The sequence below is a fragment of the Periophthalmus magnuspinnatus genome, chromosome 22 (assembly GCF_009829125.3).
Source record: "Periophthalmus magnuspinnatus isolate fPerMag1 chromosome 22, fPerMag1.2.pri, whole genome shotgun sequence".
NCBI classification, from domain to species: domain Eukaryota; kingdom Metazoa; phylum Chordata; class Actinopteri; order Gobiiformes; family Gobiidae; genus Periophthalmus; species Periophthalmus magnuspinnatus.
In genome coordinates this window covers 10,199,854-10,217,344 of record NC_047147.1, presented here as the reverse complement: position 1 = coordinate 10,217,344, position 17,491 = coordinate 10,199,854, and the positions used below count along the sequence as shown (strand labels likewise).

The 17,491-nt window shown below is 40.1% G+C and overlaps 1 protein-coding gene across 3 annotated transcripts; it reads right to left on the bottom strand.

Moving 5' to 3' along the window:
• Positions 1-35: 35 nt before the first annotated feature.
• Positions 36-15,849, bottom strand: si:dkey-16j16.4 (uncharacterized). Of its 3 annotated transcripts, none has more exons than XM_055231075.1 (6): positions 15,338-15,839; positions 9,509-9,590; positions 8,538-9,046; positions 5,641-5,694; positions 4,632-4,718; positions 36-1,173 (listed from the first exon to the last, which is right to left on the bottom strand). In XM_055231075.1, the coding sequence occupies exons 1-6, from the start codon at positions 15,404-15,406 to the stop codon at positions 1,045-1,047; spliced, it is 930 nt and encodes a 309-aa protein (XP_055087050.1). In that variant the 5' UTR covers positions 15,407-15,839; the 3' UTR covers positions 36-1,044. The 3 variants fall into 3 exon arrangements, with proteins under 3 accessions (XP_055087050.1, XP_055087051.1, XP_055087052.1); XM_055231076.1 differs by lacking the exon at positions 15,338-15,839 and adding an exon at positions 10,094-10,272; XM_055231077.1 differs by lacking the exon at positions 4,632-4,718 and having other exon boundaries at positions 15,338-15,849.
• Positions 15,850-17,491: the final 1,642 nt, after the last annotated feature.

Genomic DNA, 17,491 nt, shown 5'->3' with positions numbered 1-17,491 from the left:
TTTCTTCAACTAACTGGTTAATAACACACAGCAAGTGGTTGCCCAAACAAGAGGCCACAGGGCGTTTATTGGTTCAATTTGTGCAACATGGACATCAGTCACTATGTTACCTTCTCTTCAGCAGTGTCCAGAGTGTTGTTTCATCCATCAAATCCATTACAATCTGTGCTGAACTGAGAACTAGCATTTCATACAACCGTAATATCACCCTGAGGCATTAAGGGACTTGTAAAGACACTAACATGTCTATACACATTTGATCCTCTTCTACCTCCAAGTAATGAATTACAGTAGTATTTAAAATCATGGCACACTATAAAGTAGGCTATGCAGAACACAGATTACACTTTGCCAAATGTGCAGTAACTACTGTCATCAGATATTGACACCTCTCCTTTCTGCAATCACTGGAATCCATGCAAGGAAAGAAGATACATGTACTCAACTTTGACTACAAGTGACAGTCATTAAAACACACAGTACATCATCAAAAATCGACTATTCAACTACAGTCATAACAGTTGGTTATATCTCATGACCTGTATATGCATAGCCAAAGAGTCAAAAACTGCCTTTTAGTTCAACAATAAGATGACTCACTGTGTCGATTACGTAGTATTACCAGGAATCTTATAATCCTAAGAATGACTCCTTGGTACCAATGATTGTCTTACATGCATTATTTAACTTGAAAATCATCATCCAAGTTTCTTTTGAATTATTCGCCCCATCCGTGAGGAGTCCAAAGTTGGTTTCATCACCAGAAAAACAGGAACATTTTAGGATTTTGAGACATGCAATACCTGAAATACCCTTGGACTTTAGTGTGTAGTTTAGCCTGTTTCAGCATTAGGAGCAGGATTACCTGAGTGTGCAAGAGTTAGACCAGCGGACATGTGTCTTAAGTGTGCTTCTAAAGCTGTCAGTCTTTAACAGTCACTTGTTGGTCTTGGCGGCAGAAGCCACATGAAAGCGGCTGTCTGTCTGGGAATGCAGAACAGGGCGCTGGGAGCTGGGTCACTGTGGAGGGCTGAGTGGATTTCCTTATGAGCAGGGAGGGTCCTCACTGGAGTTGAGGGGGCTGCAGGGGGGCACTGTGCTGAGGGATCGAAATGCAAAGATGGATGGGTCATAGGTATATCTGGGAGGTGGACGGCTGCTGCTGGTCAGGTTCTGAAGGAGAAAGAAAAGAGGGGATATTTTCATGTTAGTTGTACACAACAGGGATAAACTGTCTATTCATCAACTAAGATTAACTATTTACTTTATACAGTCATTAGTTCTGTAGATTATAATTGACTTTGTAGCACTCAGTCATAGTCAAAGGCTACTATAGCCAGGAACAACATGATTATACATTATAGGAGTGACCATTTTAATGTTTTCAGGGGGAGTTAATAGGAGTGTGAGTCATTTAATACAGATTTACTCAAAATAACTGATGGCTGCTAACCACAGTGACAGCATTTTACGTAGCCTAATAGAAAAGGAATTTACCACTGAACTTTGATTTTAAACTGTCATATCTCAATATCTTTATTATTGCAATATATGGTTTGGTTCCCTTTTTTATTTTGAGTATTTCTGCACCTTGACACAAACTTCCTCTAAAATCTGACTTTAAACTTGTTGAACCTTTTGCACAGTACCGCCACTGGACATGGATAAGCTGTGGCTCTAGGTCAACTACTTAGTCATGTTATTATTTGTCTCATATTATTTTAACCAACGCACGAGGAATGGAAGAAACGAGTGTGGGAAAATGCCTGGCCCTCATTAAAACAAGTCAAAACACTTCTAGTTTTTCATTCACGTTTACACTTCTCCCCACACAAGGTCGACCCCTGGTGAGCTGCAGCAGGCCTCTTACGGCTCTACAAGCTTCACATCTAAAATTAGCCCTGGTCATTTTCCTCCCGACAGGAAACTACAGGAAATTACTTTGTTGGATTTGGCAGTGAGGCAGCAGTTTCTCCAGCGCCTGTGGAGGGGGAGTGAAGTCTGCAGAGAGGGATAGATTGGGGCTTTGGTGCTCCAGTGTGTTCCCAATGTTTTTTAGATTGTAGCTGTGAATTTCCATTGCTCTATTCACATTCATGCAAGAATGCAAAACGTGAATGACTGGAAAAGAAAAAGGGGTTCACAGAATATCTATACATCAGTATTTGTTTCATTAACTTTTGCTGAAGCAACTCTGCATTCTTTGGTGCAGTGTTTCAGAGGCGTTGAAAACTTGCTAACCCATGCTTCCAGACAGGGTATGTAATGTATGATTCCATCTACTAGTCACATTCCTATTTTCTTTATGGCACCAATAAACTACTTAACGATGGGAAATTGTTACTTTATAGGTATGTTAGTATTTTTGGGTCATTACATATGCAGTTGTAGAAGAGTACAAGACTGATTTCAAACAAAAGCTCCTTTAATTGTTCCTATAAGCTTACAGGGAGTATACATGCATATAACCGTAACCGTGCATTGACATCATGACGTTTTATGAACGTGAGGTGTTGCTATGCTACATCTTTAGGGATCCAACTGTAACTGCTGAGGAGCAGTAACACAACAACAATTCCCACTACTACACAGACAGCCATTGATAACAAAAACAGACAAAAACCAATACATGGAAAATCCCATTATACCGGCCAGGAACATGTTACAGTAAGTGTGATTTATGTTGCTGTTAACTGTCCTCCACATGGGATATGGGGGTCGGGCAAACAGGGGGAGGGAAAAGACATAGATCAGGATGGTTTCAAGATCCCCACAGACCTGTCCTGTTGTCACATCTGCAGAGAACAGACATCCACTGCCCAAAAGGGTCAGACAAAGTACAGATCCCAAAAGAAGAAGTCCTATAAGACACTCTAAAGACAAGCCTGGGAGCAGATCTACAGCTGGGGCCCTTCTGCTTTGATGGGATTGAAAAGATTTAAAGAACAAATTGGAAGTACAGTTGAGGTTAATTCATGGGGTATTTTGGATGGTACCAATTTCAGAGATTTCAGAGCAGAAGTGATTTACTTAGAGTTAGAGTCTGGCCAAGAGTTTTATATTGACAGTGAACTTGATAGAAGCAGTGATAACTACTATACATGGGTTAATTATCCTGACAAAACATGCAATCAACCTTACAATTCACTTTTTTTTTTATTTAAGATGAATTTAGGTGACATTTTGTTATGGCAACTGTGCACATGACAGTAGTATATAACATTATTTTGCTTTATATTAGTGGTGGAAGTATATACACATTAGACAGAGGCCAGTCAGTCCCAAGCTTAAATATTACATACCATGCAAACCTAGGACTACTAGTAAAGCCACAAAATTACTATCCCATATTGCAGCGTGTAAAAGTCACACAATAAAACTTTCATATCCTTTTATTGTTTTCTACTTAGTCATCCTTTTATGAGTGGCTGATATGATAATTATATGGAGTACATCAAGAAAAGGGCAGGCTAGTTTCAAGGTAGATACACAAACAGACAGTCTCTCAAATATATACTCATTCTCTAGGTGCAGTTTGGATTCATGTATTCACCTTACACATGCATGTCTTTCTTTGGACAGCGGTTGGTGTACCCACAGAGAACCTACTATGAAGAAAGGAGGACATGGACATGCAGTCGCCACCCAAAGAGAAGTTACATATTACATTATTCCAGTAACAATCTAAGCAAACTGGGAAGTGATATCATAGCAAAGTTATGTTTTTGTATGTCTTCCCCTGTGACCTTAATCTCAAATCAAAATAAGGCATACACGCTATTCCTTCATTTGGTTTTCCTTCCACTCCCTTAAAATCTGCACGATTTCCCCCTGCTCAATCAATCTTTGCCCCGCTCTCCACCCATTGTGCACGGTGACTGAAACCAGACGCCATCACTCCTGCCCTGGGAAGCTCTCATCGGCCCATTCGCCTATTCACCCGCAGCCCCTGGAGGAGAAACCAGGGCTATGTTTTCCTACTGACCCCCTCCTTTAACTAAAGCCACCGACCTCCTTAACCCTGTAACAACTCCCATCTTTGAATGCTTGAATCCAGCCTCAAAGCAAAGACTACAGGGTCAGGATCCAGTGTCTCTTTTGGATACGAGCCAGGAAACTGAGGGTTGACAGATAAAGGGGGTAAAGGATGGGCCGTGTAGGGGGATAGAGAGCAGAGGCCCATGGTAAAGTTAGAGAGAACAGTAGTTGTAAGGCGGGGAGCATTAATACAAATTGTGTGTGTGAAGAAAATCAACAAACTGGAATGCACCCAAATCCCAAAGACGTCACTAGCGAGGACACTAGCAGCTACAACACCAGCGAGAACACGAGAATATGAGGCGATATCTCTATGTATCAGGCCAGCTCAACAGACAGCCGGCCGCTCTATTAATGGAAAATGACTTCATCCTTGGAAATACACCACAAGGGAAGCAACCGCACTCCTCCTCCTCTTCATCTCTCCATCATCACTAGTTCTGGCTTTAATGTTGTTCAGTGCACTCTGTTAAGGCTATGGATGAAGCAGCCTGGAGCATTACAGTCAGTGGATGTGTGTACATAAACAAGTGCATGATAAGGTTCCACTGACACTAGCCCACACAACGTGATAATAACGTCACTTTTCTCACCACACTGCGCGTCCGTCTGGAGTGCTCCGCTCTGTGCCAAAATGCCCGGGCTTGTTCCACCACTCTCTCCAATCCTCCCAAACCCCACTAACAAAACACAATCAAACTATACAATCTAATGAAAATATCCTTATTTACAGTGCAATTAAAGGTGCACTATGTACAGTTTGGATGAAGAATCCACCACCTGCTTGTCCCCATGGAAATGTTATTGCTTTTCTGTGAATGTTTCACAATATGGCATTAGACATTTGTATATTCATGGATATTACATTACTTTAGTTTAATGAAAATAAAGAAATACAATGGATCCAGTACCATACGCTTACTACTTGCTATCAATAAAACTATTTAGTCAATTTAAAAATTCAGTTTTGGATACAGTGGTTTCTACCAACTGTTCAAAACAAACAGATTTAAAACTGCTGACAGGGAGAGCTAGAGATAGGAGAGTGAATGATTGTAAGCCCCAGAACTAACTATAAAAAGCCATATCCCACTTGACCTAAGTCCCGTATCTTCTGGCAAGTCTCCAGGCTAACACAAAAAAGAAAAAGAAATGAATGACCATTGTAAATAAATGAATAAACAGATGTAGTTCTTCAGGTTAATCACTCAATATTGTTTATACTGTTCCTGTGCGGACTATTATCCGTTCACAAGCCAAGTTACAGGTTGTTGTTTTATACCTTTAAGACATATCTGAGGGTAGAAGAGCCAAATATCCACTTTGATCTTTTGTGAACAAGCTCCAATGCCACGTACTGTCCCTGCATGGGCTTGGATGGACATTAAAGAGCAGGTGAGAGGACAGGTTGAGCTGTGCATGGGGCTGAGCAACCTTGCAACCTTATCACTGCTGTCAATGGAAACCCTGGACCGCAGTGCCTATTATAGTTGTGCATAAAGGGAATGGCTGTGTGTGCATTAAATTAACACTGCTCAAATCAAAGGTATAGGCTTACCATCAGGACAGTCAGTGCATGTGGGGTTTCAATGAGATACTCACCCGAATCTTTATTGTCCGTGTTTTTCCTCCACAATTCTTCTTAAGGAGCATTTTCTGTGGGAAGCATAATAGAACAATATTATAATTAAGTAATGTGCATGTGTTCTGCACCTCCTACATAAAGGTGAATATTGACTCTACCTGAGGCTGTTATCTTAAACAGTCACTCTAACACTTTCGGCCCATTCACACCAATTTAGGATGCAGGAAGTGAGCCAAATCCAGCCTTCTTATGAACCTAAACGACCAGTCAATAAAAGTTATGCAATATCCTGTCTCCCACTCCCCACCATGTTGACGCAGTTCAACTATTCTCAAAAAGCAGTGGGGGTGGAGGGACCACACAATCATCGAATTGTCTTGGCTTGGGTGGCTGGCTTCTAAGGGGGAAGGGAGCACAGAAAAGAATGGAAACTCTACTCTCCCACTGTTATGATGTGGCAGTGAGCTGGTGTGCACTTGCTTTTTTGCCCACCTCCTGCCAAGGCCTATATCTGTTTTATCTTTACAATCCAGTGGGCTGAAGCCCAGCAGCCAGCAAACGAGAATGAAACCAACTTTAGAGTCATTATCATCTTTCTAAAGCCATTTTGGCATATTGATTTTTTTTTTCTTTGTTTCAATATAATTTTTACACTTCATTGAGCTCCATAAGTCTTGGCTGTAGCACAAATGCTGAGAACTTTTCTGGCCTCAACAATGTGAGACTGATGCACAGCTCAAAGTAGCTATTTGCTGAATGTCGCTCCCCTCTCCCCTTTCATGATTACATGATTATGATTACTGTTTCCTTACCATTGCTGGTGTTCTTGTTGGTATGTTTTTCTTTCTTTTGTAATTTAAATATGCCTAATGTTACTTATAGTAATACTGTAAATCTAAAAGTGTCAGTGACCTTTTGCTGCAGTTATTGTCATGAATTTAATGAATTTATATATTTAGTTTTTTTGTTCAACTGAAAAGGAAGCTCAAACAAAGCAATTATTTCATGTTCTAATGGAAGACGGGGTGAGATTTAATACATTTTCTTCTTCCCTCTCCTTTTTGAGCTTAAATAAGAAAAAAAAAAAGTGAAATATATATTGAGTGTATTGGATACATGTGTTCATTAATCTGGTTGAAATAAATAAACAACTAAATAAATGTAAAAAAAAAAAAAAAATGAAATTACATCTGTCCTGTCCAATAAAGGCTATGGGCAAAAAAAAAAAAGAAAAAGCTGTTTAGATTATATCAGTTCATATGATGGACGACTACTTGGCTGCTGATTCTAGATAGGCTGCTGAACACACAGCACAGATATGCTATCAGCCTCTGCGGGGTAACACACAGGCACAAGTGTCACATTTATGTGAAGCAAGGCAAGTTGTGACTTGTCTGCTTATGGACTGTTTTACAAGGGATTGGGCTCTTTATGTCCATATAATACAAGGAGAGTTGAAAATACAGGTTGAGGACAAAATAAATATTTTATTATTGCTTATAATAAGGCCAGTGGTTATACAATGAGATAAATAAAGTACACCCTTATGTAGGGATTTTACATATTTCCAAATGCTTGGCTGAGGCTAAGCAGACATCTGCCATACAAACTGTTACCCTTCAATTATTATCAGGTGGTTAGCAAACAATGACAATGTCACATCTGAGCGATTGGACATGGATTAGCATGCATGAGGGATTATCGAAGACTAAGAGAAAACAACCCACTGACCCTTTAACCCAGCCTTTAAGGAAATTATGAGATAAATAAACGTATGCCCCCGGCTGCAGCTCATGCTGAGCTCTGTGGAACGGATTTAAAAGGGAAGCTGGAAGTGCTCCGTTAAAGGGTTAATAGAAGACTGGGGCAGTCTGCTGCTACCTCTGTAGGCCCCCTATTGTATTCTGGTGCACCTCCCATTCCACTTGACTGAGTTCCTCGCAGACTGATACAGCAACAAATGAGCAGACACGAGGATGAGCCCACGCACACACACACAGGCCCCGGATGATAGACGCGGACCCGAGACCTCTGCAGCTCTTCCTCTTTTTTCACCCTCTCAATGCTGTCTCCTGTCATCTGCCATCTCCCTATAAAACCCTATGAACATATGGACCCCCAAACCCTCTGCACACAGCCTTGCCCAATACGCTCTGGGCCAATAATCTTTGGCTTAGATGATCAGTATTGGGGCTTGTTATGATTGGCTGTCATTTTGATTGTGTATTTAATCCTCTCCTTGAGCCTCCACCCCTCTTACGCTGTCCCACACTCACTGGTCTTTGTGAGAAAGCAGGGTGGACATCTGCCGTGCTCCTTCATCCCTGTCCAGCAGACCACCGTGCAGCCGAGCGGGCTGAGCAGAGGGATGACTTTGTTTGCCTGTGAGAGCGTGCACATTTGGGGAGCCATGTGCGTGTGCGGAGGCTAGTCGGGTAGACTGCTGGGACATCATTGTATTTTTGGAACAGATCCTCAGACCAACATAACTGTTTGCCTTGTTCAGCGGGCAGCATAAGGTTCATCTGCTGTTTGGTACTTTAATGTTTTCACTACAAACACTGGCAGAGTGTAATATATGAGCTAATAAATGTCCCTGGCCTGTAGAAATACCTACAGCAGATTATTGGTTTAGCAAAAGCACGCTCAAAAACTGCTCTGAATACTTGCACAAAAGTATGTGTAAAGTGGCTTCAAGATTTATGTACTATAACAACTAGTGACAGTGTTTTCAAACTTTGAGAATCCACAAATTACATTTGTGATTAATATTTCTTACATTTTTTCACAATTTATGTTACCTTTAAAACAGTGTGGTATAATATGTTTCTGGGTCAGATTATCTGGATATATCTTGACCAGTACTATTCCAGTTTTCTTCGTTAAGTGGGGCTTGTTTGCATTTGAGACTCACCTGTTGCATCTTCTCCAGGTCTAGACTGGGCCTCCCCAGCTCCCCTCCATAACTGTGTCGGTACTTCCTGTATGGTGCGGCCTGGTCGAAGTGTGTGAGGATGATGGGGCGTGTGACGGGCTGTACCACCTGCAGTTGGAACCTCATGGAGGGGGGTTTGAGAGTCCGCGGGGGGCTGGAGCTGAACAGAACGGGGCTGGGCGATGTGGCCAGGCAGGCACCGGGCTCCAGGGCTCTGTTACCAGCTGGAGACCCACATCCACACAGGTCCCGCACTTCCTCATCACTAGATGCGCTGCTATGGTGATCGCCATGACGTCCGTGAAAAGCCGACACCCACTTCCTGTTGTCGCCACAGCTGATCCTCTCCAGCTCTTCTTCTGAGGAATGCCGGTCCAGATTGGCATCTAGAAGGAGGCGAAGGCGCCGTAGCCGAGCTGGAGACAGAGGACCCTGGTTGTGCTGCTGACTGGTGGCCAATGGAGTGAGGGCGCAGTTTCTCCGCCTCTCTGGGAGTCATAGGAAAACATAAGCTGTTTTTGTTTTGTTTTTTTAATAGAAAAAGTTACAGTTACAAAAAGTAACTCCACATACGTACAAAAGATCTCTACATTTTGACATAAAATGTTATTGTTATTATGTTTTAAAACAGCAGAACACAAGATGTTGTCATTTGTACTTTAAAATTTGCTTTCATGTATTAAATGTCTCCAGTTGTCAGCTGTTTCCCCTTTCAGCTACATTTTTTGAGAATTGAAACCACAGCATTGGCACTAGTCATCATTACATTAGTTTCTCACAAATAGAAAACTTATGGACATCCTCCTGTAGTTCTAAAAAGTTAAGAAACCACAGAAAACAATCTTCTGCTGTTTATTTAGTTTACTCTTATGAATATCTATTATTTAGGTCTATTTATTTAGATTATTCTTAACCATGTACATATACACTGACTGATTAGTTCATCATACCTCTGTCAATTTGTGCAAGTTCCTGGTTCTCACCCTCAGAGTCGTCACTTTCTCCGCCCTCGCCACTGCCATGGTAAGAAATCTGTAGGAGACACATTATACTGGAGGTCAGATATGCCATATGGTCCACCAGCCGGGCAGCCCTTACAGTACAGGCAGTAAGGGAACACTGCACCTCCACAAACTACTGACAGAGTTCACAGATAGAAAATAAGACTCAGCTATTGAATAAATGTTTTTCATTAAAATCCTGGCTGAGGCTACACAACAATGAGAGGTTTTTTAATATGTCAGTTTATTTATCTGAACTCGAAAAAAGTGGAAGCTAGCAATTTGTTTAAGCCAGGCAACTGTTCACAGTAAACACGTTAATAAGAAAGTACAAGTATTTGACAGATCTATATTTCATTTGAAGTAAATTTGTTCAAAAGAACTTAGACAATATTTGCAAGTCACGGTAACAACTTCAGTAGTGTTCAAAGCAAGTTTTTCTTTTTCTATGAACAAAAAAGCAGATGTTGTTTTTTATTCTAATGTTCACCACTTGTGCACCAAACCAATGTGACAAAGTACTGACATACTCACATTCATTGTATTGACAACTTTCAGTTCCCACAATCTCGCCCCTCTCTCTCATTAAAATCAATTCCTCGTCTGCAGCCGGCGTAACAATGCAGATACCCTGCAGACTGCCACGCTAAGAGTTAAGTAATGCCCCTCGTGTGGGTAATTACCACTGTGAGGCCTCGCTGAGCAGCTGCCATCTGTGCATGTGCTGCTGTACGCTTCACACACTGTCCTCCCTCATATACACACAAGCGCACACACCTCCTTCCTTTTGGGGGGTGGGAGGGGGGTACTCATCCAAAAGACAAGAAAAAGCAAGAAGGGAGCCAGTGGCCTCTAAGCTCTCAGAGCTTTTCAATACATTTTAAGTATGAATGTTCTTAGGGGTATAGTGCAGATGCCTCTTTAAACATGTATGGTTACCTTATTTACAATAAGGTAAATGTTATTGAAAGAACATTAAATAAAGTGTTTCTAAACATTCAAACATCATACTTTTGTCTTACTGCACTCACAGGACAAACTAAAAGTTAAAACTTACATTTGTTAAAACATTTACATAACACGCAAAGCCCTTTATTATGTCAGTCTGTGCAATGTGTAATGTAAAAAACCCAATCAGACCCTCTAATCTAAGTGACCTAACTGCATAGTTTGCTGTCACTCACACAGCATCTGAAACATGTTTATGAGGCACAAACAAAAACATAAATTATAAAGCACTTCACTATGCATTTAGTGTTTTAGGATTATTATCATTGTCTTTGATTGATTGGAGCAACATAATGTACAGTATATAAATAGTGCAGCAAAGTTATTTTATTTGGCCTTATAATTTTGGATTTATTTGATTTTTTATTTGTTTTGTAGCACTATTTTTGAAGTAGAATTTCTCAAGAGATGTTACTCATCACTCACTTGTCTGAGCCAAATGTAAACACACTGGGAAAAAATCCTTCTACTCACGTCCGCACAATCTTGTGGTAATTTTATCTTGTGAGATCTTATGCCACGAGATCTTTCCTAGTCACACAGACTAGCAACCCAACCAGTGCAGGCAAACATAGAGATCGGTCTGTCTGCATAGACCCAAATATTGCCAAGTGTTCCTCCAATCACACAGGGTCTGACAGTAATGATTTCGCCTCTCCTTCCCCTCGGGCCGACTCAAAGGTCTGTGCTGATGAATTGGAGATCAAGACAAATGTAAAACATGTGTAGTTCTGCAGGAGGACACAGGCTGCTGAAGTCTTCAGTGAGTCTCAAACTACTAAGGGCATCCAGAGTCAGAACAAGACATGGTTTTATACTTTACCACAATGGCCAAATATTTTATACTTTTATGCAAGATTTATGTAAAAAAATAAAAATATGATAAAAAAATGTGATAAACCACTATATGCAAATGTTATGAAATACAAGCCACCCTGAAAATCCCCAGCTGACTTGATGGGAGTTTTACTACTTTGTATAAACGTTGCTATGGCTGTGACCTCATATCCTGTATCTTCTTTGGAATTGGATTGAGTGCAAACAGAGTACAATGATTTGCTAATAACCCCTAACCCTCAGTCGTATAAAAGTATATCATGTAATATAATGTAGAGTTACATAAATATCATTGATGTTTTAATGTAGGAGTCAGTAGTGCAGTTGAGATGGAGTAGATGTTTTCGAGGAAATGTAAACCTCAAGGAGAGACGATCCTCTGAGATGCCATTGTGATTTATGGCTCATACATTATATCAGAATGCAAGGAATCTCTCCTGCCAGTGGCATGTATACGCTGGTGCACTTGACACCACAGAACTTCGAGTGATACAGATAAGAACTTCACAACTGTGCTCCAGTATGTTACATTTGCAGCTTTCAGACTCCTACACAGAAGTGGGTAGAGTAGCCAAAAAATGTACTCAAATAAGAGTAATTTTACTTTAAAATAATACTACTCAAGGGAAAGTACAAAGAAGTCATCCACGAAATGACTTAAGTAAGAGTAATTTGGGGAAGCTGCTACTTCTAACAGTAACTGTCTGGCCACAACATCTGATTTATTTGGAAGGACAAAACCATAAACGATGTTATCTGGTATTTTCAAAGGATAGACCACAAACATAAGAAAAACTAAATCATGAAGAAGCGGTGCGAGAAACACAAAATGTTCAAATAATTTAATATGATCAATATAATAATAATTGTGACTATAGATAGCTCAACACACAGTGGGAAGAGTAACCAAAACCTTTACTCAAATAAGAGTAAAAGAGAGTAATTTAAACTAAACTTTAGTCAAGACGGAGTATAATGCAGTCTAAAAACTACTCAGAGAAGTACAATTTCTTACTAAAGTATTTACTACTAACTGAGTAGATGTAACTCTACTATTACTCAACTCTGCTCCAACAATACTCCAAATAATGGTTACAGTATGATTAGGTTAGGAAGGACAGAGAATGTTTTACATCTAAATATATGGTATTAGTTTAACCATGCTTCACTGAAGACAGTCTGAGGGGCCTTTACTTTGATGTCAGGAAGCATTAGAGGGCAGGAAAACATCTCCACTGTTTATGTCCTGGGTCTGTGCTTTAACTTTGAGCCAAGTTTTAATATTTAGTTGTATAACCAAACCTTTAGCTTGTTTAAAACCGATTAGACAACTGTAAAAACAAGTGGACTCAAAACAAAGAGTTTTGTCGAAACTAATGCCAACTAGAACGTCCAATCAGGATCAGCCACATTCACACCACTGACGTTATCATTCTTAAGAAAACACAGTCTACAGCAACAAGAACAAAATGATATTAATAACAGACTCCTTTTTGCAAAACAATTTGGATGTGAATAATTTTGCAATAAAAAAAGTTACAAAACAATCAACAATGATACAAATGTCCACTACGCGTCTTGTTATTCAGCCCACGGAGGAGGTTATAAAACACAAGCAGAAATTGTGTGATAAAGGTCACATGATGCGATGCCACATCATTAAAGTCGTAAAACTGTGTTGCAGCCTGACATGGACAAAGACCGGAGTGTTTGTGTGTCAAGATGAGCTGAATGAAATCCTTGTCAGTGCACTGTCTCTGAGCCGCTTGCTAAGCTGGATCAATGGCAATGTCACCGTGTACACTCTCCCACATTAGCCAGTTCAGCCACATAGGTATCTCCCTTCCACGCTGACATACAGACACAAAGTTGAACTAGATACTGCTTTTTCTGCAACTGTTAATATAATGATAATAATAATATAATTCTGAATAAACATCTCAGCTTTGGCTTGTTACCAAACTTGAGCAACACTGCTGGAAACCCCGTTGAGGTTTATTAATAGGCATAGTGGGAGCTGAGAATTGTAAATGATCAATAGATACATAAATGGTTCTGAAGTCTAAACTGTGAACAAAGTCAAAATCATATGCATGGCCACAATCCAACACAATTTTGGGCCTGTAAAATACTCGCAGAGAAATCCAGTATAGTATAGACCTGTCTCGATAACACATTTTGAAGCATGATATTTGCTACAGAAAATATTGCAATAAACAATAATACTGAAACTACTTTATGCCAGTAGTTAAGATTGAAATAATGTAAGATAAAACCAGTAAACCATTTTGAATACTGTTTCATTAAAAGACATGAGCTGCAACAAATAGCAGAATGTACACATAATTAGCTATAAAATGGCTAATTCACCTCTCCACAGCTCAAATCGTATCGTATTAGAATAAAAATACCCCAAATCTCCCCAGTTTTGCAAAGAAAAAGTACTCGCAGTAAATATTGACTCCAAAAGTATATTGTTCCAGCTTTCATATACTAAACGATATAGTAATTATCATGACAGGTCTGGTATAGAACAGTAACACTTGCACTTGACTTTGTGACAACGTTACATCAAAATGTGATTTAAGCAGTAATTTATACATTTCAGACTAGTAGTACCATGCTGTACCACATGCCGGGAATGAGGGAAAGTTACTCAGCTTGACATTTATAAGGTAAACAAAAGACTTTTAAGGACATCTACGTTTTGTGCTAAACAGAATTAAATCCGGAACAAGTTACTGTTTAATCTATTGAATTGATCAGATGGCTTATCATGGCCATCGATGCTCAGTTGACAAGCCTGTAACCCACCATTCCATCTGCCTCGGTGATAACATTCACAATCATATAATTTGTGTGGGAATCAGTTGCCTCAGTAATAGTGGGTGTAACTCCAGCAGATCTTGACCCGTAACCCAGAGAGATGCACTCACTTCACTGATCACCCTAACAAGATGGAACCCCGCCATTGACCACAGCACCAAATAAGAGCACTGCAGACAATAGGGATGGCACACTTTCCCCCTGTATCTTCAGCCAGGCCTTTGAAAGGGGGACCACTTTGGCACAAAATGGCTGCCATGCGACTATACAGTTGGTTGACGCACAATAGTTTTCTGGATGGAGCAAGTTAGTGACCCATGCCTGGATACAATTCACCCCTCTCCTCGGTGAAAAGGGGGTATTAAGCAGTAACAATTGAGGAGCACTTTTTTCATAGTGGATAATTTTGCAGGAGTTGTACATCCTTTAAGTAATGCAAAACTTTTATCTCAACAGTTTTCCAAAGCAAGAATTTGCTCTGTAGCTTTTGGCTTAAAAATAAAGGCACAAGTTTAGTTTACAGATCAATGAGTATGTGATATGTTACCACTGCCAAATGCTTGCTGGAGTTTTATGCAGCAATTTGCCTCTCCGGTTTCTTACAGTAAACATCTGGCAAAGTCCTATAACCAATGAAGACCTAAATTCCCCCTGTAACTCTGTAATGAATGGTTGGAAGTACTTGCAACCAGAAAATATCAACAAACAAGGCATACTTCCTGGATGTCAAAATGTAAGATAGTAGGATAAGCTTAAGCGCAATATCAACCAGTGCCATGGCGTGAAAGATAAAGTATATGAACTAATTTTAGGCCCACTTAAGCAACATCAGAGAGAACTGGCCTACAAATGCAGTTGAGTCACAAGACAAAAGTAAAGCCACACTTTTCACAAACAACCTCCTTGTCAACTCTGCCTTCTATGGTTAAGGACATCTTAGTTATACTATTATACTATTACTATGTCACTACTACTGTTGTTGTTGGAATAGTTTACTACTACTACTAGGCTGCTGCTACTACTACTACTACTACTACTACTACTACTAGGCCTATTACTACAACAAAAGGCTACTACAACACATCAGAAAAAGTGGTCCAAACTTACCTTTAGTTGAAAAGGGTGTATTTCATTGAGTGAGTGTCTTCTTAGCTTCTTGGTCAGAGTCTTTAACATTGTTTCAGTGTGTATGGCTGTTATTACGCGTTACTGCTGCTGTTACAAGCTGTAGTCTACAACACCACAGACATGAACGGCATTTAAAAGGCACTGGTAAACGCTGACAGCCTCCGAAGATGACCCCGTGAGCATCTATGAGCCTCGACACAATGTTATACTGTATCAGAATTCTGCGCACTTAAGACATAAACGTAGGGAACTTATTTTGGTAGCTGCGTAATTGAGGAAAAAAAAAAAGTCTTTCTCTTTCCGTTGCGCACTAACTCACCCCCGGCCCGGCTTGATTACACTACACAACAAATGAAATGTGTTTTAAAAGAATATAAAAATACATAATAATAAGTTGTTCGCATTCACACACGCACTCTCACACACATGCACACACGCAGATGCCTGGTAAACTGCACGAGCACGGACTGAGGCTCCGGTCTGCGCGAGCTCAGCGGAGATTGGCTGAAGTACGCGATGATGTCATGTGTTTTACTAAAAGAGGAGGGACTTAATTAAAGCCACATTGACTGTACTGTTTACTTGTAGTATTTTTATATTAAGCGGTCGAGCCTGTAATCTGCAGGCTGTACACTCTGCCATTGCCTCTTGTACTGTGTGGTAGAAGTAACCCACATGTCAGCAATGCACCATGGTAATAGTGAATGGGAACAGTTAATGAATAGTGAAAGTACCAAAAGTAGTAGTTAATAGTTAATTATAATGAGGAACACTGTGTAAATTCGGTTTTACAGAAGATAATGGTGTTGAAGGTCATGGATATCAATGGCAATAGTTACTTTCCATCACCCTGTCCAACCTATTGTAACTGAACTTTATGGAACTTCATTTATTGACCTTGGTTCAGTTTGATTTGTTGTTTTGTTGTGTTTTATTTAATAAGCGTAAAAGAAAACGTCCAGATGTAAGCCTATTAACAATTAACCGTCCAAGTATGATAAGAAAATGTCCTGATGGCAATAGGAAAACATTACAGAGTCTTGTGTGTGTGTGTTAGGCTATTTGAAATATTAGTGACCAATTGTGGATGCAGAGATGTAGACACAGGGAGGGAGAGAGAAAGCTGAGAGCAGAGAGAGCATGTCAGGTATAATTGGTGTAAGTGGGGCATCCAGTTTCAATGATGTCATGCTTTGGAACCACTGTCTGCAGTAACGCACCATAAATGCACTAATGCTACAGAACTATTCCCCGTGATGGCAGACACGAGACACACCTTAACCAGTGACATAACTCGTCTTCAGCATGCTGTTAAACTGATAGCCATCCAATTATGTCAGAGGCAATAAAAGCAATAGGTTGTCCTTTGTTTATTTTATGGAGTTTTATGGAGTAATCTAAGAAATCTGTTGTCTCTACGCACGCAATCTCACAACTATAGGCTTTAAAACTATTGTAGCTTAGTCATGTGTTGAGGCCTTCTCACATAACTCCTCCTCTGGTCACTGACCTGGTAACCCCTACAAGGAACCTGTGGCTTTGCTCCAGGTCAAACTCAAATCCAATTTAGGCGATCATACACTGAAATTAGCCCACAAGTGAAGTACCACTTATAGGCCTGCACATCTTATAGTTATTGCATGACTGAAAAGCAAGAAGGCAGAAAACAAATGCTAACAAGGTTTATAATCATTTTCAGAAGTACTTAAGTGCATGTAGTTGTAACATGTGCTGCATTGGTTTTAAAACTATAAACACAATCTAACACATAAACAACAATATTAACAACTCATTCACTGTTTATTTGGACATGCCATGCCTTATTTGAAAGTTCAATATACACACTTTATTGATGACAGATGCTGAGAGTCGTTTTAGGTTTTTTGCCAGCACGTTTGAACTGTATCTGGCAGTCCAAAGTGGGGACTCATCCAGCTTTTTTTGAGTAAATTCATGCATTCAGCTCCTATGATTATGTATTCAATTGCAGGTGTTTTAATTGCTCAAAAATACCTTGAAAAACATACATTCTTACAGTGAGTGGATCATCTCTCCACACCTCTGCCTGTAACATGGCCTGGTGTTTGGAGACAAGTAGGTGACATACTTTACTGACTCTTCATCAGAAAAGTT

What these genes read in the sequence shown, in the direction of transcription:
- si:dkey-16j16.4 (XM_055231075.1), bottom strand. Translation starts at nt 15,406, where the DNA reads ATGTTAAAGACTCTGACCAAGAAGCTAAGAAGACACTCACTCAATGAA. An exon ending in ACTTGCACAAATTGACAGAG is followed by an intron (nt 9,047 to 9,508) that starts GTATGATGAACT and finishes TATGACTCCCAG; the next exon opens with AGAGGCGGAGAAACTGCGCC. An exon ending in CACGGACAATAAAGATTCGG is followed by an intron (nt 4,719 to 5,640) that starts GTGAGTATCTCA and finishes GTGTTTTGTTAG; the next exon opens with TGGGGTTTGGGAGGATTGGA.